Raw genomic sequence first — 21,451 nt, 5'->3', positions numbered from 1 at the left:
CCCCTCCCAGCACCCGCCTCCATCCCGCCCCCTTACTCTAGTCAGCCCGGCACCTTTCCCCGCCTCCTGCCCCGCCCCTCGCCCAGTGCCATCCAGTCCGCGATCCCGGCCGAGCCCTCAGCCAATCCGCGCTCTGAATCCAGACCCGCGGCAAGCCCCGCCCAGGCCCCGCCCCCTCGTCCGAATCCCGCCCCACCAGGCCCTCGACCCACGCGGACTCGAGCCCCGGGAGGCGCGGTTGTCGCGGGAGGGAGGTGAGTGGGGCGCGAGGCGGGCGCTCCGCAGCGGAGAGACGGGTACGGTCCGGCGAGCAGAGTCCGAGGAGCGCGGCCGGGAGGGAGGGAAGTCGGCTGGGGGCAGTACCTGGAGCCGCGCGCCGGGCGGGCTGGGAGAAGAGCCCGGGCCGGATTTCCTTCAGGACTCGGACTCGCCCTCGAGCCGATGCTCGAGCCAGGGCCTGGGCCCCTGACCCCCCGCCCTGGCGGGCCGCGGGGGTGGCTGCAGAGGGTCCGCGCTGGAATGACAGTTTCCTCTGGAGAGTGTGTCACCTAGGTGACTGGCCTTCTAGTGTGGGACCCCAGGACCCGGGTCATCGTCTGCCCCTTTGCAGTATTGGCATTTTGAAAACAGTGTGGGAAGGCAACACCGACTCCAGTTCATCCATAACCTGGATTTTTAATTTAAAAAAGGGAAACAAAGGCTGTTAACTTTGCCACGTAAGTGAAGCTTAGTGGAATCCGTTGTTTTTAGATAAAAGAAACGCAGTGCCGTCAGCCTTTGGAGTGCGAGCCCCGCCGAGCACAGCAGTCATTCCTGCGTCCTGCCGGCTCCGCTGCTGCGCGAGGGAGAGTCGGGGCGGCTTGCTCACCCACAGCAGGCTGCAGGTCCGCCATTGGAAAGCTTCAGCTCACGTTGTGCTGAGAGCTGATTCCTGCACGCTTCAACCAGTGAGCCCTACTCCTTCCCTCTGGAGAAGTGTCTTGTGCCTGTCCTCCCGTACGCAAAGCGCTTGTAAGTTGCTCATTTGGATGTAAGTCGAGAGTTCAAACTTCTTACAACTCATTTTGACTGCTTTGCTTACCTGTGAGCTCTGAATTCTGCCTGCATCAATTCACCAAACTTCTCAGCTTCAGGTCACCCCCAGATGTGCCACGCATCCCTTCTGTATCTTCATTTTAAACAGTCTACTCCGATGATAATAAATAGGCAGATTTTTCTATTGATCATACATATTTGAATATGGAGTTTTTCTTCTGTATATTTGCTGTAATCAGGTTTACTAGGTCACCCTGATTCACAATTGCCTAATTTTCTTCAGACAACATTGTTTTTAAGGAGAAACTAGAGAAATTAAAAAGTGAAAATATTGTTTAGAATTAAAAGCCATATACCTTTGGATTATCTCCAGCTTTTCAATGGCGTCCAAATTTAGTTAGTTAATTTATTGGTGAATATACATCTGGAATGTTAATTGCTTTATAAAAGTGCTACTCAAAAAGTGTTTATTTGAAGTACAGAAGAAAAATAGCTTCAGAGGTTCTAAATCTGTATCTGTCAGCCTGCTGAGATTTCCTTGGTGCCATTTTTCCACTGATGCCCCCACAGTTCCTTCCACAATGAGTTTACCTAGTGAGAGAGTAATGAGTGGGAAGGAAAGAGAGCCTAGGTCCTGGTGTTGAGGAATTCCGTCATTTCATGGCAGGGCAGGGGAGAGAGAGGAGGAAACTGTGGGATTATGGTACTTCAAGAGCCGAGGGAACGTGTATTTCTTGGTGGAGACAGGGCTTGTCCAGCAGTATCTAAAGCTGCAGATTGCTCAAGGAAAATGAGAATTGCAAAATGTCCACTGGATTTAACAATGTGAAGGTCAAAATTGACTTGAGCAAGAGCTGCCTCTGTGGACTAAAGGGGATAAAAGTCAGATTGCCCCAGGTTGAGTATAGATTGAGGACAAGGAGACAGCTAATAAAATGATGCCTTTTTCAAAGTTTTGCTTTTGAGAGAAAGTAAGTGACAAGGAAAGTTTTGATTTGAAGAGGAGATGAGCAACAGGGAGGAGAAGGTAGAGTCAAGAATTTTATTTTTTGTGTATTTGTATTTTTGTTTTGTTTTTGTTGTTTTTTTAACTGGAAGAAACTTGAGCAAGCAAAGCTGACTACACAGGAGAAAAGGTAATAATGAGTGGAGCAAGGTCCCTGCAGAGGTGGGAGGAATGAGATCTGAGTGTGGGAGAGGGGATGATGCTTTTGTAGGAGGGCTGCTTCCTTTGTTGTAATGGGAACGAAGAAAAAGGGATATTTCAGGTTTGGTGTTTACCATGGGAGAGTTCCCATCTGATGGCTTCTGTTTTCTCTGTGATAGGAAGCAAGCTCATCTGCTTAAACTAAAGAGGGGTTTAGGTTACAATACTCATTGTGGACTATGAGAGAGAATATTGCCTGTCCTCTTAGGGTTTTCAACCGGTCCTGAGAATTATAGTGACATAAGACAGATTAACAGGAGAAAAGCACACAAGTTTAATATAAATTCTACACGACACAGAAGATCTCATAAGGAAATGAAGACCCAAAGGAGTGGCCAAACCAAATGCTTTTATACTAGGTTGAACCAAGAGAGACAATTATGAAAAAGTAACTAAAATATATGAGGAGGCTAAAGGAAGATAGGGATTATTTTAACAAGGTCTGTTTGTACAGAATTCTCTCAGCTTCGACCCCTGACCCGTGTCTAAGAATGTTTCTTTCCTCCTGGTACAGGGAGGGCGTCTTTCACGTGGGAATTTCATCTCTCGTTTTCAGGAAGAAAGGGGGAGATCACATCACCCGTCTTGCTTCTGCTGTTTTTCAAGTGCCTTTAGTTCAAAATAGTCCTTAGGCCAGAGTGGCATATTTTGGGACGGCATATTCTGCCATCCTTCACCCATGAAATATAGTAGAAATGCTAGAGAGTGTTGGGGTCAGTTTGAGATTAATGACCATGAATTTGTGGTGAAACCAGTCCTATCCTGCATGACTTTCTCTGACAGTCCACAGCTTCATGGACCATAGGAAGCACAGACACTGTAGTTAAGTTCATCCAGAGCTAGAGTTTTACAGACAGATGAAAAGACAGACAAGGCGGGTTAGGGCATTGTCAAAAACGTTATGGAGGTGGTGAAACTGGTATCTAAACTGGAAAATAGAGGAAGGTGAGGGCTGATTGGGAAAAGGAGAGGCAGCCTCCTAGAGATCTTGATGATATTGAAGAACAGCAATAGTTGGAATAATTAAGTAAATTGAAAGGATAGATAGTTTCTGGTCAATGAGCAGACTGCTTCAGTTAATTACTTTGGAATTAGACCAGATTGAGGTAATGGCAAGGTGCAGGGTATGACTGTAGGAGAGAGTGACTAAGGTGGAATGGAGGAGAAGAGCAGTGGACGTGGGGATGTGTCAGTTGTTGGAAGGGTTATCTCTGAAGACATTAAAATCACCTGGGATGATCACAGTACTCTGAGTTGAGAAGAAAGCTGTATGCCTAATGACACAATCCTTAATGAATGACAGGGGGTTATCGACAGGTCAAGAGATAACATCAGTGAGGCAGATGAGAGGAGTAATAGTCTGGCCATGGTAAATGGACAGCAAGAAAGAGGTAGGTGGGGCATATAAGAACAAAAGCCAACACTGAGGGATATAGCAGTGGTATCTTCAGGGAACAATAAGGTTTGAGTTAAAGCAAGGAGAACACTCTGAGAACATAAAGGTATAATGGAATTTGCTGATTATGGTGCAGTTGTTCCAAAAGACACTGGAAGGTTTGGACAGTGGAAGAGAAATGAAGAGCTGGGTCAGTTGCCAGGTAGTACATTGCATTATGGAGGTAGTGTGCTGTAGAAGACAGGGGAGAAGATGTGCACTTTAGGCTTTGGAATTTCTAGATGAAAACAGGTGGATTTAGTGTCAACTCCCCAAGGAGAATGGCCTGGTGGCCAGAGGGCATGGCTCACCCAACCTGGGGTGAAATTTCCCAAGAGCTGCAGTCTAAGGTCACCCATGACCAGCCAGTGACTCAGTACCCTCTGAGATGACCTTCAAACCAACGATCCATTTATTCATCTGTTTTGGAAAATGGGGAAACTGAGGCTCAACAAGAGTCAGTGACTTGTCCAAGGAGAGAAACATGTTTTTAGTATTAAGGATAAGGATTAGAATCCAGGTATCCTGATGCCTAGTCCTGTTTATTCCCCTAGTTTATCTCAAGAAGGAAGAAGAGGTTTCTCTTAGAAGAGGTTTCTCTCATTTGTCTACTTGCAAGAAAGCAGTTTGCTTATACTTTGCTAAAATAGCTAAGAAATTAGGCTGAACTTAAATAAATGGACATTTATTTGCCTAAAAAATATATATTGTCAAAAAATATATATTGTCAAAAATACATATTGATATTTATAAATATATAAATCAAATAACTTCATGATACTGAATGAAGATTGTTCAATATAGTTCCTGGTGTTTGGTAATACCTTTCCTTAAAACTATTTTTACTGCCTAACCAGCTTAATATTTGATTCCTGAACAGGACAGTTAATGATATAACAAGAGGCATGTCTTGATTTAAGAAAACCTGGGCTTTGACTTGAAAGACATAAAACCATAAGGGGTAATTATTTACTTTACAAAAGAAATCAATATTTCATAAAAGCACTCTTATAAACAGTCCACTTAAATCATTCATTTATAATGAGTTTATGTATTCATTCAGTCATTTAACACTTCTATTTATCAAGTGTCTAATATGCGCCAGAGAACACAGTGGTGAACTAAACACACCAGGCCCCTGCTCGTGGAACTTACATTATAAATTATCGAATGAACGAATGAGTGGCCAGCCAAACAAACAAACAAAAAAGTGCTTTGGAGAGAATTAAAATAGGCTGATGAGATGTAGAATGGCTAAGAGGCTGTCATTTAAGCTGAGGTTTTATTGACAAGGTCAGGATTTTATATTTCACTTTTTCAGAAACATCCAGTATATTCCTTTTCATATCCAGTACTTTCTGAAACCTTAATATTTTGGTGACTTAAATAGATTCATAGCTAGCTTCAGTGGTCCCTTTGAATCCATAGAGTATGTCTCTTTTTCTAGAGTTTGATTATTAGAGATAGAGGAAATGCGATCCATGGATAGAATATTCTCAGAGTAAAACCTTATGAGAAGTTTCTGTTTGCCTGAATCTTTTTTGAAAGCTGAGTTTTCTTCCACTTCTAAGTGGCGGTACATTCTATGTACAAGCAATACGTTCTCTTGCTTTGATCTCCCTCCATTTACTCATGATTGATGATTTCCTTACAGGTAGAGAAGTGATTCAGAATGCATGCCTGTTATGTAACTGGAATCTATTGAAATGGCTTCCTAGCTATCTATGGAATTGTTGAGGGAAGTAGCATTTGAGAAAATAACCTAAGATTCATTCATATATTCTTTATATTTATCAAGGGTGTAGGGCTGGAAGACAAATCCTCTACCCAGTGGGTCCTTCTGGCTAGGGTACGAATTAAATTGACATGAGAAAGAATAACAGGAGAAAATCAAACAAAGCTTTATATAACATGTATACATGGGAGAGACCCAGGAAAAACTGAGTAGCTCGCCAAAATGGTGGAGGCTTTTATCTTAAATACCATCTTCAGCTAGAGACAAAGGAGGATGTTGGGTTGGGGGGAGTCAGCTATGGGAGATTACCAGAAAAGCACAGTCAAGAAGAGTAAGGTTGTTACGCAGATTTAAGTCCTGCCTTCCACGTTGATAAGAGTTTTTAGAGATAAGGTCATCCCCCCTTCTTCCTGGTACAAAGAAGGAGATACTTTTATAAACGGAGATTTCCCTTACAAACGTAAATGTCTCTTACAGAGAATAACTTCTACTTTTACTTGGTTTTCAGAGCTTTTCCTATGTCTGCTTGTATTAAAAGTAACCAGCCCAAAATAATCTTCACGCCAGAGACACATTTTGGGGTGGCCAATTCTGATGCCCCACAAGGGCTTACTCTAATCCTTTTCAAATAATTTTCTAAATAATCTGTTTCTAACAACTTCAATTTGCTGTTACAAATTGTGCTTTTACTAGTGACTGTTATCCAGACGATTCTAAAATTTGAGTAGTTCTTAGATTGAAATATTCTGAATTTTATAGCTGCAAGAAATGGAACTTTTACTTACTGTAGCTTAATGCTATTGACTAAATAGAACCTTATTTTTTAAATTTGCAATATCCTTACAGAGCTCTAGTTTAAAATGACATATGCATAAATTTGTATAAGATAAGGAGTATTCTATTAGAATGATTAGAATGATTCTAGTGATGAGATTACATCATAGAAAACTCAGCTATCAAAAATTTGTGTATATATTTTATATACACAAAAAATTGTGTATATATATTGTGTATATAGCTTCTGATCTATCGGCTAGCTACAGTGTCTGATAGTGATATAAGTATCACAGGTTTACTCCCTTTAAAAATTTTTCTTTTATCCTGTAGCATGTTTTTGGCCCAGAGGAGACTCTGCTCCCTTGGCAGTAGAACTAAATTCCTGAAGACAATTTATTCTTCAAAAATCCTCGGACTCTCTACTTCTGCTGTAGGTATTGCTTAATCTCTTACAGATTAAATATTGTACATATTCTTCGATATGTCAAAAAAAAGATGCAATTTATCAGATACTTTATAAGTATTTTATTGGAGGGAATATTTCTGTTTTATAAGCTGAAGTCATCTCTTTCATTGGCCAGATCTGACATTCGCTGAGCAACTGCTTGCCTGTCTCTTTATCAGGCATACTGCTGGGCATTGTGTATTCATTATCTCATTTTATCTTTACAAATCTCTTCAAGTTATGAATTGTTATCTTCCTGTTTTACGAAGGAGAAAGTGGAAGCTTAGATAGGTTTAGTAGCTTGCCCAAGGTGACACAGCTTGTAAGTGGCATAACCAAAATAGTACACTCACCCCTGTCTAGTTCGGTCATGGCTGGCTCTGTCTACTCAAGAAAAGATATTGCAGTGGCTATAAGTGCAGGCCCCGTAACTTCCAGTTTATGGGAAAGACGGCAGATTGAGGGCCAGGTTATGTGATGTGGAAAAAGAAACAAATTCAGAATGTGGGTCATAACCACAGGATAGGTAACTGACCCAGTTTCTTCAACAAATCAGTGTCATGGGGAAAACGTGGGAGGGGGTGTTTCAGAGGGCTGCTCCAGGATGAAAAGAAACCTAAGAACCACAACCACCAGCACGATGTGTGGACCTTGTTGAGGGACTTGATCCAATCAATCAACGTGTAAAAAGATATTTTTAAAGACGACCAGAGAAATACGAATGTGGATTGGGTATTAGATGATACCAAAGAATTATTGTTAATTAATGTGATAATGACATGAAAGTTACATAATACTTTTTAGAGCTATCTGCCAAGTATATAGGGGTAAAATGACTTAAGGTCTCGGATTTGCTTTAAAACTACTCAGCAATAAAAAGATAAAAAGTAAAAGGGAAGAGATTAAGCAAAAGAGGCAAAATCTTGATAATTATGAATCTGGGTAACGTGTACATGAGTGTTTTATATTATGTTGAATCATCTGAAATTGTCCTTTTTGTAGATCAAATAAATGGGTGAATATTGGCAGTTTCAAATTGTTCAACCTAATTCTAGTCTCTCAACTTTTATGTAGGTTTGAAATTTTCATAAAAACCATCATCAATTTCTTCCTTTATACGTAGATACTATGATTTCTACCCCTTAAATATCTTGAGTTGTATCTCCTCTTTCAGGCTACTACCTGTGTTCAGGCCCTCCTCCAGAGAAGTTGGTTGAAACCAAGGAAGTGGGTGCAATCACCTAGGGTGATCACATAAGGCCATGGTACTAAATTAAGGCTGCTTGTGTGCAGATTTATTATCTGCAGACCTCTGTTAGAATGTACATGCCCAGGACCCATCCTAAGAGAAATCTGATTAGATAAGTTTGGAGTGTATTTTGAAAAATCTTTCCGGGTAATTCTGATGTACATCCCAGGTAAAAACTACTGTGGTGTATTATTCAAATCTGCAGATTATTTGGGATAGTATTCAACCCTTTCCATCTTTAACAACCACATCAGAAAAGTCCCTACTTTGCTGTTTATCAGAGGCTTTGCAGTTAAATAGTCACACAGATAAATAAGTATTCTTCCTGCTGTTAGGCAAATGATAAAAGCAGACTGATCAGTGGTATCAAGAGTAGTGGTGATAAGTTTAAATCAAGAAAGACTTAATAGAACCAGCCAGACTACTTACTGTCAACCTGTTTTTTCACTAGAAAGTTATTCTCATCCACAACATCATTAATATTGAAACTTACCATAAAAGTTACCTCTGAGGAAGGAAATATAATGGGGGATGGGCTGCACTTTATCTGCTTTTGTTTACAAAAGCATTTGCTTTGTTTACAAAAAACATTTTTATTGCTTCTGTAATTTTAAATAAATAATATTTTAAATGTTAAGGAAAAAAATTACTGCTATATAGCAAGAAAAGAAACAAGAGGGACCCAGGATGAGAATCACTACCTGTCCCCTATTTTAGCACCTAGATCTTAAAGGCTTAGAAACTGGGAGATAAAATTTATATTATCCTCTGGTGCCAGAAAGCCAGAGAATGAATTAATAGATAGATGAGAGAGAGCCAGACAGAGAGAGATGGAAGGAAGGAAGGGAGGGAGGAAGCAAGGAAAGAAGGAAGGAGTAATTGTTGATGAGAGGTCTCATGGAGCACCAACTCCTGCTACCTAACAATGTCACCGTTTGTTAGTCTAGTCTTCATTTAAAGTTTAGTCATTCAGATTACAGTTTGTAGCCCATTGGTTTTCTACTTTTCTTCCATTAATCTGTTGTCTGCATATCCTCAAAATAGCCTTCCATTTCCATTTCAATAAAATTTTTGTGATTTTTAGAATGCTGATGTCTAAGGCTTGTAAAACAGTAAGTGAGAACTTTCTCTCTATTCCCTAATATCGTGTGTTATTCAGGGCTAGGGACTCTGGTGGTGACCTACGTAAAGGCCATCAACAGTGGAACAGTTCCTTGTCTGGAAAATGCAGTGATCACTCTGGTCCAGCGTGAGAACTCAGCAGCCTTACAGAAGGCAGCCGACCACTACAGTGAGCGGATGACCCAGCAAGTGAGGTTGCCCACAGACACGCTCCAGGAGCTGCTAGATGTGCATGTAGCCTGTGAGGGGGAAGCCATTGCAATCTTCGTGAAGCACTCCTTCAAGGATGACAAGCAGGAGTTCCAGAAGAAGCTCCTGGTAATGTGCCTTAGCAGATGTCCTTCCTGATTCCTGTTCTTCCAGGATGATCCTAGACTCCCCCTTTTCACTCCATGATTCATTGCTCCTCACCATACAAGAAGCTCAGATTCTTGTGAGTGACAGGGCGCTTAAGGCTACAGTCCATCCTTTTTCTAAAAGATTGGTTAGTTATTTTCTAATATGGAAAATCAAACTACCATGTGCTTTTTGTTTGTTTGTTATGCCATAAGTGCATTTCCACTCCTAGTGACCCTGTGTACCACAGGTCAGAACCCTGCCCAGTCTTCCTGTGCCGTGCTCCCATGTTCCAGGCTCCATCAGACAATGCTCCACTGCTATTCCTTGGGTTTTGATGACCAATTTTTTTTTGGATGTGGGTGGCCAGGTCCTTCTTTGTAGTCTACCTTAGTGCAAGCAGTGCAAGCAACAACACACACATTAGCTCACAGTTCTTCAGGTCATATCCCAGCACAAGGTGTATGGGTGCTCTGCTCAGTGTACCACAAGCTGAAAACAAGGTTCAGATGAGCTTATATTATCATATGGAGGCTCTGGGGAGCACTCTCTTCACCTTCAAGCCAGCAATGGTGTGTTGTATCCTTCTCTTGTTTCTAATCGCTCTGACTACCTTCTCTGCCACCAACTGGAGAATACTGCTTTAAAGGGCTCATGTGATTAGGTCATGCCCACCTGGGTAATCTCCATTTCTTAAAGACACCCTGTGCCATATAACATAATCTAATCATGGGATTAATATTCATGGTATTCACAGACCCAGGGACTATGTAGAGTGTGGACACCAGGGGAGAGAACTCTTGAAGGACATCATAACTCTACTCACCATAGGCACCTTCACCAAAAGTTTGTCTTTGAGTCTGTTTTTGACCATCATACAAGTTACAAAAATCTCTCCATTTGTGTGAAAGAAAGCCAACTGGCTTGTAATTTACAAGTACAGCAAAAAAATTCTGCTTTTATATTTTTGCACACTCACCTCACTAGAAAAAATTCATGAAAGATTCAAAACTCTGTTGAAAGACCACTTAATTCATTAGCGGCAGGTGATTTGCTCTGTTGTTAGTGTGGTGGAGTCAATTCTGACTCCCAGCAACCTTATGTACAGCGGAGCAGAACTCTGCCTGTTTTTTTGCACCATCCTCTCACCTTCCAGCGCTATATCAGACAATGCTCCGCTGCTATTCATAGGGTTTTCATGGCTAATTTCTTCAGAAGTGGTGGCCAGGTCCTTCTTCCTAGTCTGTCTAGTCTGGATGTTCCACTGAATCCTGTCCACCACGGGTGACCCTGCTGGTATTTGAAATACCAGTGGCATAGCTTTCAGCATCATAGCAACACACAACCGCCGCAGCATGACAACCAACAGATGTGTGCTGTGTTTCCCTGACTGGGAAACGAACCCAGGCCACAGCAGTGAGAACCCCGAACCTTAACCACAGACAACCAGGGCTGGCTTGGTGATTTGCTATGTATATATCTTTATCCATAGCAACCGAAGTTTGCAGAGCAAAGTCAACTTCTAGTCATATTGAACTTTCCGTTGCTCATTGTCGATAGATGGATCACTGTTAATCCTACTACTATTAGAGTAACCATGGATAATATTGTATTTCATATTTGAAAGGTGTTAAGAGAGTAGTTCTTAAAAGTTCTCATCAAAAGAAAAAACATTTTTTGTAACAATGTAAGGAAACATGTTAACCAGACTTATTATGGTGATCCTTTGGCAGTAAATACAAATATCAAATCAGTATGTTGTACACCTGAAACTGATCTAATGTTATGAGTCAATTATACCTCAATTAAAAAAGTGAAAAGTGGGGCCAGCCCAGTAGTGTAGTGGTTAAGATCGCGTGCTCTGCTTTGGCGGCCCGGGATTCGCAGATTTTGATCCTGGACGCGCACCTAAGCACCACTTATCAAACCATGCTGTGGCAGGCATCCCACATATAAAGTAGAGGAAGATGGGCATGGATGTTAGCCCAAGGCCAGTCTTCCTCAGCAAAAAGAGGAGGATTGGCAACAGATATTAGCTTCCTCACCAAAAAAAAAAAGAGAAAAGGAACCATGGAGTTACTGTCCAGCAACCAATAGCCTGAGCCCAGTGGAATTAAGGGACTTTCCACAGGTCACATAGAGAGTTGGTCTGAACTAGGACTAAAACAAGCCTCCTGACTTCCAGTCTATTATTCTGGGTCCTAGTACTCCCTGATGATATCAGACTGTTTCTTCTAAGAGGATCACAGTTGGACTTTCCCTTCTAACAGCTCTTTCTATTGGATTTCTCCATATTTCCCTGGCAGGGTACCATAGAGAAAAAGAAGAAAGATTTCTTGCTGCAGAATGAAGAGGCATCTGTAAATATTGCCAAGCTGAGCTTAGGCAGTTTTCAAAGCCCCTGCTGGAAAATATTTCCAGAGGAACTTTCTGTGTGCCTGGAGGACACAGTCTCTACTTGAAAGCAAGGAAGAAGGTTGAACGGGACTATGAGCTGGTGCCCAGGAAAGGAGTCAAGGTGAGAAATAAGGGGAGTGGGGACAAACAGCAGAGGGAGTCAGAGGGTCTTTGGTGGTTCTTTTGAAAATCTCAGACCACAGCACCATTTGTGGAGAGAAAGTAGAGCATGGCAATATCTCTACATTTTTAGCTTTTATATCCACAATTACTTAGAATCTCTTAAATGAACCAGAAATATTTCTTCCCAAAGATAGAATTTATTATAGAACTCCAGATGAAATATAACATTTCTGTCATTTAGCAGATAATGTAATAGTTTTTGTGCTCAGGATAGGGGATACGTAATTAAAGAAACAATGTTGTTCTCCAGAAGCTTTTGATCTTAACTGAGAAGCACAAATAGTCAATTGGATATGGTGAGATAATGGTTATCATACAGGTATACATTGAAGATGATGGTGATGATGGTGATTGTAATGCTGATGGCTGACGTATACAGAGCATTCACTTCCTAAATTAAGTGTATTCTTAGATCCTGTGTGTGGATTATCAATTTAATTCTCAGAATAATATTAATTAGGTACTACTGTCTTACCCATTATAAAATTCAGGTATATCATGCTCTGAGAAGTAAATAAGTTGCCTGAGAACACACAGCCATCAAATGGTAGAGCTGGTAGGGCAGCTCTGTGAACTTGGCAGCCATTCAAAACTCAGAAGAAAGTTTAGAAAAGCTTCCTGGAAGAGGAGGTAGGAGTTACAAGTTGAAGTATCAATAAATGATATTCTAGTCAAGAAAGGGTAGATGGGCATCTAGTCAGGAGAAAAAGAATGTGCACATCTTGCAAACGATGGAGGATATGTGTCGGTAGAACTGCACTTGAATGTGGTTGTCTGTAACCTGGGGTGGTGGCAGGTGGCCTCATTAGGAGAGGCAGCTAGAGAGCTAGGAAAGAGGCTGCTGTAGAGAGTTTTCATAACTCACTAAAAAGCTTGGACTTAGTTTAGGCCACTAAAGAAAAGGAACCACTGTGGGATCCTAAGAAGGGTAAAGAATTTACAGGGTTTGATTTGTGATTTTATTGAACAATAATTTCCCCAGCAAGAGACAAGATCTTTGTTGCCTGACAAGTCTTCACTCCCTGTTGTTTCCTCAGGCGAATAAGGTCCTCCAGAGCTTCCTGCAGTCACTGGCAGCAATAGAGGAATCCATCCTGCAGGCAGACAGAGCCCTCACTGAGGCAGAGAAGGTCATGGCAGGTACAGGTTTAGGGCTTGGCTCACAGTGGGGTGGGTAGGTTCCTGCAGTGCCCTCGGACAGGTGTGAGAGCAAAACCCTCCTGAAACAAGGAGCTTCCTCTCCTCTGCAACGCACCCTCTGCTATATCTGAAAATCACCAAGGGAGTTTGGGTCGCTCCTACAGCCAATCAGTGCCTTTCCATCACATTCTGAAATGTGCGTTTCCTGGTGTGGCTCCTAGGAGAATTCAGAGATTCCACCCTGCCATTTTAAAGTAATTTTAGTTTCTGAGCTCAGGTGGGTACAGCTCGGCATAACTGTTATTTGCTTCCCTTTGTAAAACCGTTGTGGAACAGCTGAGCGTGCCAAGAATCAGGCAGCTGGGAAGGAACTAGAGCAGCTAAGACAGGAACTGAGGAAACGGCAGCAAAAAATGGACGATCAAAAGAGAATCTTCAAAGAATGTATAGCCCGACAGAAAGAGAAGGAGAAGGAAAGAGAAAAGCATCAGAGACAGTGGGAAGGGACGCAGAACAAGTGGAAGGTAAGTCTTCACAGAGCCTGGGCAGTGCCTGATGGAGAAACCCTAGTTCCTCAGGAAGGGAAGAGCAAAGATTTTAACCAAAGTCATGATCCTGGGGGGAAATCCAAAAAGCATATGATTCACTGAAATTTCAGATAAATTTGGATTATGCTGAAGCTCTAAATTGAAAAAACTCCAACACCTTCTGTAGCGTTAGAGTTTGGGAGGTACAAATAACATGCCCCAGGCTCCCAGACTGCTGTTTGTCTGATAGGGTCTCATTGTGTCCCGAAGTGAATAGGACCTTAGTCCTCTAGTCCTTAGCATGCTTGATACAATCATCAAAGAGACCTGAAATAGATCCATATGGTCTTGAGAGTATCATATTGTGCCTGATAGGAAAGATGGGATGCTGAAAGCTCTAAAACTGGATGCACTTGCTTCCAGGTCTGCTGGACTCATTGTGTACACCCAGAGTAAAATGCATTCTTTGTCCCAACATTGAGCTTGATAACCAGTGTTCTATAGAGAGTCAGCAATTTCCATCGTTAGAAATGTGTGGTCACGCTACCTCGGTGGAACTGAGAATTCATTAGAATTAAACCTATATTACACCTCAAAGTTCATCCTTAGAGCTGGAACACATTACTAGAAGAGTTGCCAGGCGTGACGTAGGCCCAACTCCTTTCCTCCTCCAGTGAGGTGTTGCTGAGGGATCATAGGAAGGTGTAAACCGTGGGTACTCCCACTATTCAGCTCCAAACATGTGGAAATATTGGACAGACTCATCAAAGAGCATCTAAGGAGATAGAGAAATAGACACACGTGCTTAGCTGCTGAGGTTGTTAAATACAAAGCCCTGATAATTGTGGATTTCCAAAGGAGACTCTTCTTTTTACAGGACCAAAGTGAAGGATTTAAAAAGAAATCTCAGTTCAATAGCAACGGAAATCGACGAAAAAAAGAGAATGGAAATGGTACAAACTATTGCCCTTTAGTGCTTTTAGTGATCCTTCCTATAACTGTGATGTGTATGGTATGCCTGAGACTTCTTGCATTATGACTGTAATGATGAAATTTCTCCCCTAAATATGCTGAAAATCCCTGTGAAGTACAGTATAAAAGGCTTCTTATGATTCCACAAGCTGGACATATTCTCTTGACTCTGGGTATTTGCACACAGGACACAAACTTCTTTAACCATCCCAGCTCCTCACCCTGGACCCTTGATTCGCTCACCTCCATTCCTCCTTACGGTCTCCTATTTCCTGACTTTCTGAGATTGGATGAGGTGTCCCTCCTCTGTCCCGCCAGTGTGCCATGTTGTCCCTCCTACCATAGCACTTTTTATATAATTGTAAAATTGAAATGACCAGTTACAGCTGTCTCCCCTACAGCCTCACGATCTCAACTACTTGATCTTCGTCGTCTTATCTTTAGCATCTACCACCAAGTCCACCACTTAAACAACAGATGTTCAAAAAATGTGGTTGATTATACATGAGCTACCATCCTAGAGGACCATAAATTACCATGTCCTCATGATATTAACTGTTCTCTAGGTTCTCATAATACAGGAGTCAGTCATAGGAACCAGTGCAGAAGGGGCTCATTGAGGCAGAAAGGACATGCACGCTTACCTAAACCTGCTGCCCTGTTCTCTCTGGGGGCTAGACACTCCATGTGCTCTGGTTCCTCAAGCTTCTCTCCCATGACAGTTACCCAGCAAGGAAGTGAACATCTTTGGCTTACAGCAAAATTGTGATATTTAAAATAGTGAAAAAAGAGCCATTATCTTGCAGACCTTTCATTTCCACCATAATTCGTCTATTCATTCAAGGAGCTTCTGTAAATAAAACTATGCTTTTGATATGAGGGCCAATTTCTCATTGAACATCACACCCACAGGCTGACAGAGTGATGAAATCTATAGGCACAGCTCTGCCTCCTTGGGGACTGTGAATTCATTCTCAGTTGTCTTACATTTTTCCCAGCCAAAGCCACGGGAACGGGGATGAGAGGTCCTGCCGCTGACCCGGTTCCCAAAGACCCCGTGGTGTCACCAGAGGAGAGCTCTGAATACTGTATGTCTGGATAGTCTACTAAAGGGGATGAGGGGGCAATGATGAGTACTGGTACTCCATCAAATCTCCCCAACACACGTGACCAGCCATGCAGAAAAGAAACAGTGAACACGAGACTGTTGACATGAAATAATCATAGTTTAGACCAAAGAAAGGGACCAGGGTGAGTAAAGGACAATAAAAGCAGAGTAAATCTCACTTTGAAGTTCCCTTATAAGTTGTCATCTGGTGGAATAAAGTTTGTAGACATCTCACGATAAGGCTCCAGGAAAAAGTCTCCTCCAATCCTTGAAAATTGATAAATAATTATTAAATTATAAGAATCAAAGATTTATACAAGTCTTTTTTCAATAATACTGTAGGAAGGCAGTTTCACAACCATTCTTTCATGTAGTATTTGGCACAGTAAGAAGTGAGCTGCTTTGGTCATCTCTGCACCCCTTTCTCCACTCCCTTAGATTTGTCTATAGCGTCTCTCATGAGTGTTACTCTCTCACCTGTTAGCTTAGTATTGTATAGTCCTCACAGAATTTATTTATGTAGGAAACTCTTCAGTGTACAGAGAGGATGGGATGCAGGAACTTGTTAGAAATGCAAAGAAAAATATAGAAGAGTTCTCTCCAAGAACACAGGACATAGGTTAAGGAAGCAAGAAGACTGACAAGACAGTGTCAGGTGGTCTCCTCTGGCCTCTTCAGACTCAGGTTAAATTCTGCCAGTTATGTGTACATTGACTATAACAAAGAGCAAGAACGTTGAAACAACCAGTCTGCAGCCTGCAGATGTCCTTCTCTGTGAGGCAAGGCTCGCTCCATGGTGGCTGCAGGAGCTTCTGTGGCAGGTTCTCTGACCCTGAAGTTATATCAAGGACTGGGTCCTCTCTGAAGTGGGGAGAAGCAGGGCAACAGGTGCAAGCCCTGGAACACGCACAGCTGGCAGGGGCAGGTGACCTGGCCTGCCATACAGTATGTCTTGTTCATACCAGGATACTGGGACCTGTTCGATTCTCGTAACCCATCCCATATTTTTGTTTGTTTGTTTTTGTGAGGAAGATCAGACCTAAGCTAACATCCATGCCAAACTCCCTCTTTTTCTTTTTCTTTTTTGTTTTTGTGCCGAGGAAGACTGGCCCTGGGCTAACATCCGTGCCCATCTTCCTCCACTTTATATGGGACGCCGCCACAGCGTGGCTTGACAAGCGGTGCATCAGTGTGCGCCCGGGATCCGAACCCAGGCCACCAACAGTGGAGCGCACGCACTTAACCACTACGGCTTGGGGCCGGCCTCCCATCCCATATTTCAAACCCCACTCACTCCATTATTCCTACTGACTCTCATGCCAATTAACAAACTCTTTGTTGTAAATTCAGAAAAGAATGCTTCCTGTATTAAATTACCAAATCTTCAGGTGATTATTCTAGTTTAGGGCAATTCACACACTCTTTAAACACCCCATGGATGAATATTGGACTCAGCATCTAAACAAACACAGCACACTGTTTATTCTGAAATATTTTAAAGATAATTACAACATCCATAAATTAATTTTCTCCAGTTCCAACCTCTATTGTCCTAAGTTTTGTCTGCTTATTTGCTTATCAGGATAAATACCATTTTATTGCACCCTGCAACTTATTAGTTGCCCCTGGTTTCTGTCCATACAAAGAGGACTAGTAAAATCCCTTTGCGGCCACCTTTCCTATCTGATGTACCGTAATATAATAACTCATCTGTACACAAATGAACACCAACATATGACAGACTTTGTATATCATCATTAATTACTAAATACCTGTCCAACAAATGAATGACCATGAACTGCAATACCCAATGCCCAACAGAAAATGTACCTTGAAATAAATGATTTTTGATTATGAAAAGAGAAAGTATTTTATTGTGTATCTGTTTTTCAATGATTTTAAAATAATCCACATTCATTAAAATAGTTCACTATTCACAGAAAAGTATAAAAATAAAAAGTAAACTACAATCCTATTAATGAGGTAGAAATGCGGTTAATATTGGAGTATGTAATGTTCAAGCTTCCTATCTATTTATTATGGATTTCTCCGTGTTTTCATAAATAGAGTAAATTTGTACCATAATTAACTGAATTATCCTCAACCAACATGCCCAAATTTATCAGCAGACGATGACTTTGTTCATCTGGAATGAGGTTTCAAGTATAGGCAGGAAATTCATTCCTTAAACTTAGTGGTGAATTAAGTGTTGTCAACAGAGAAAGTCCTCTCCGTAAAAATGTAAAAAATAGAAAAAAACACAAGAATTTTGTTATATTATTGAATAAGCAGAAACTAGTACATGCATATAGGTAGACTTGGGAAGTGAGGTAGCCATGGTTTGGTTAATTGCCCTCATCTGAAATAATAATCAAACTTCTCTCATCTCCCTGAGAGGAAATGGTTACAGCCAAGATAGATCCCAGTTTAAGCTCCCAAGGTGTCAGGGAGCCTGGAGCTCTGGCTTTCTGGGTGTTCACATTCCAAAATGGATGGAGCCCAGACACTTGGAGACATCTCTGGGGTATAAAGGTGCCACTGCCTTTCTGTGGCCCCTGGAGAGTTTTATCGACATTCAAAATTTAGAGAAAGGACTCTGGCCCACTTGTCTCCAAAGAAATACTCTAAAAAGGAGACGGGGAAATGGGCTTACTTCAACATAAAGAATTCAGCTTTATTTACCCTTACATTTTACACAAATCACGGAAAGATTCAACGACCCTTGTAATCATTTTTTGGTTCCCTGATATAAACAATTAACCTTATTGATCAGAATAATAAGCAGCTGATTTCTTAGCATTAATCCTCTTCCTGCTGTATTTTCACTTTCAATCTCACTTATATTTAGCATAAATAGGTTTCAGATTTAGTCCTGAATTGACATCAGTACTTTACATTCATGAAGAAAGGTGGGGGTGACATTTAGACATTATCGTTTACAAAATATTAATCAGACAGACAGAGAAAGTTAGGGGAATCCAGGGGGGAGATAGGCAGAATGGGCGCATTCTTGCCCAATTTCTCTCAGATTAAAGTTAAATATAGCCTTGAACTCTACAGACACACTGACCTGTCATTTTAGTCTCTGACTGTATTTTCTTGAAAGCTTTGGTAAGAATCTTAATTTCATCAGGCTTAAATTGTTCAGTGATTGTGCAAAAGAGTCCAAATTCTGTTAAATGACTGTGACACAGAAGCAGCAGCAGTTCAGGGGATGTTTTAGTTTTCTGTGTTTTTGAGACAAAGCGCTGATATTTATAGGCCTCATCTGACCCTTCTGTGAGTGTAAGGGCTTCTCTCAAAGGTGTTTTATGAATTTGTAATTAATATATGACATAGGAACAGGAAAATGCTCAGCTCAAAAGTGTACAGTAGATGAAATATCACAAACCAAACATAGGCCTGTAATTACTACCCAGGTTAAGACTAAAAAAAAAACACTCCCAATACCCCAGAAACTTTGTTGTATCCCCTTCTCATTAATAACCCGTCCCTCCAATTCAAAAATAATTACTATCTGACTTTTAACCTCATAGATTAGATTTGCTTTACATCAAAACCTTAGATAAATGGAATTAAACAATACGTATTCTATTGAGTCTGTTTCCTTTCACTCTACATTGTGACTGGGAATTTCATCGATGTTGTGGGATATAAGCGTAATTTGGTCATTTTCACTGTTATAAGTCTTTCCTTTATACAAATACGTCACAATATATTTATCCATTTACTGTTGATGGACATCTGGGTTATTTTCAGTGTTGAAGTATAATAAGTATTGCTGATGCGATCATTCTCCGTTCTCTTTGTTGTGCATGTGCATACATTTCTGGTAATAATATATTTCGGAATGAAATGACCAAGTCATGGAGTACTTATATTAAACTTTAGTACATACTGCCCAACAGTTTTCCAAAGCGGTTGACTCCATTATCTGTTGCTGCCTAACGAACATTCAATATCCACTGGCTTAAAGCAACAATTACTTTATTTCTCACTCTCAATGTTGTGAGAGTCGGGTAGGTGGCTTTTTTCCTAGTCTCGCCTGGCCTCACTCACGTGGCTGTATTCTACTGGTGAATTCACAGGAGATGGTGGACATTGCACAACCTCCACCACTATCTGGGAATGGCTGGAAGACTCTGACATTTGTCTTCACCTGGACTTTCATCATTCAGTAGTCTAACCCACAATTTCTGAGTCTATCATTCATTGATTCCAATCTTATTGTGGTATCTCTCATGCTGTAAAATCCAACAGACTTTCAGTTTGGCCAGCAGATTCTGTGAAAGTCTTGTAAGTGGAAATGGGTCCTGACTATAGAAAAAAAAAATGGTTTTTTTGCCATCTTCCTCTGGCGAATTGGGAAGCCAAGTAGGGGGCAGCACTGGCATCCTATTAGATGTAAGTTCTCAGCAAGAATAAGTCAGAAGCAATTAGCTCTAAAGCTATCAAATTGTGCTTTATTATAGGATAAGACTGAAAACTAGGGTGCCTATGGTCTGTGTTGTTTGTATCTCAAAGAGCTAACAAATGTTACCTCGCGATGACCTCAAGTTATAGGGATTGAGACTTTGAAGTTAAAAGCACAAAGTGAAGACATTATTAAAGGAGGTCTTCTCACTCCTTTTAAATCTCCAAAATTATCAAATCATCAAGCTCTGGTTGAGGAGGCCATGCCTACAATTGTGTAAATAAATACACTATGTAAAGCAGAATACACAGAAAAAACAATCATGATTCCTCAGAGAATATTCATGACAGTAGATCCATTATCTGAAAGAATTTAAAGCAATACACAGGCTGATATAATGGAGATAATAAAGAAGCAATCTAGAAACACAGGAAGGTCAAAATTTAGTAACAAATATGTCAAATCAACAGAGTAAGAGTCAGATTTGAGATATCAATCTTGGGTGAAAAATATGTGAATGCAGATGCAAAGCAAAGATTAAGAATCAGTGAGTGGGTATGCGGGATGGGCTGTGGCAGCTCCCATACTTCCTCTAGTGTGAGAGGAGGAAGCCACTGGTGAATCTGAATCCCTCCATCTGATCCAGATCCCGCCCAGAAGCAACTTGGGAGAAGTGAGGTCCAAGCCTGAGTTAAGATAGTGTCTGTGCTTGTCCTTTCCAAAGATCTAAATGTGAAGGTGAAAGGATTACATGGGAACTTTTGTATTGAAGTCAGAAGATGTGAGGCATCTAGAAAAAAACTTTCATTTTCTGGGAAATGACACACAAAATAAACTGCCGGGATTACAGTCTGGCACAGACTTCTGGAAAGGAATTGAAAATACATAACAAAAGTATGTGTTCTTGTCTCGACATAGCAGTCCCATTTCTAGGAATCTACCCTAAAGAAACACCTGTAACAATAGGAAAATAAATACGGTCAAAATTGGCAAGGTTATTCATTGCAGCATTGTTTGAAATTGCAAAATATTGGAAACAATCTAAACACCTACACACGGGAGAGTGTGAATAAACCATGGTGTAGCCACACAATGGTGTACGCAGCTGAAAAAGAACATGAAAGCTTTCTATGCCATAATATGCAGTGATTTCCATGTATCTATGCTATGTGAAATTTCATGTTATAATATGTATATAAGAAAATATACATGGAGCTGCTCATTTGTGAAAAGGAAATACAAGAGGGATAAACTAGAAACTGTGAAGATTGAGGACCTACAGATCATGAGTGGGAATGATACAGAGAGAAAAGAATGAAAGGTAGAGCAAGAATGGAGTCGCGAGATGAAGGAGAAGGGATATTTCTCT

General features: G+C 41.1%; 1 protein-coding gene across 1 annotated transcript; it reads left to right on the top strand.

The window, feature by feature from the left end:
• Nucleotides 1-79: 79 nt before the first annotated feature.
• On the top strand, nt 80-14,714 carry LOC131400966 (guanylate-binding protein 4-like; the record flags this gene model as incomplete). Its single annotated transcript, XM_058535838.1, is given in 8 exon segments — nt 80-254; nt 751-1,011; nt 9,043-9,323; nt 11,648-11,699; nt 11,702-11,859; nt 12,959-13,061; nt 13,398-13,585; nt 14,466-14,714. Coding segments are annotated over 8 exon segments (1,380 nt in total), but the record flags the coding sequence as incomplete, so codon positions are not given.
• Nucleotides 14,715-21,451: the final 6,737 nt, after the last annotated feature.

Source organism: Diceros bicornis, chromosome 4 (assembly GCF_020826845.1).
Source record: "Diceros bicornis minor isolate mBicDic1 chromosome 4, mDicBic1.mat.cur, whole genome shotgun sequence".
Taxonomy (NCBI): domain Eukaryota; kingdom Metazoa; phylum Chordata; class Mammalia; order Perissodactyla; family Rhinocerotidae; genus Diceros; species Diceros bicornis.
Note: the sequence above shows the minus strand (reverse complement) of the source record. Positions and strands in the feature narration are given on the sequence as shown.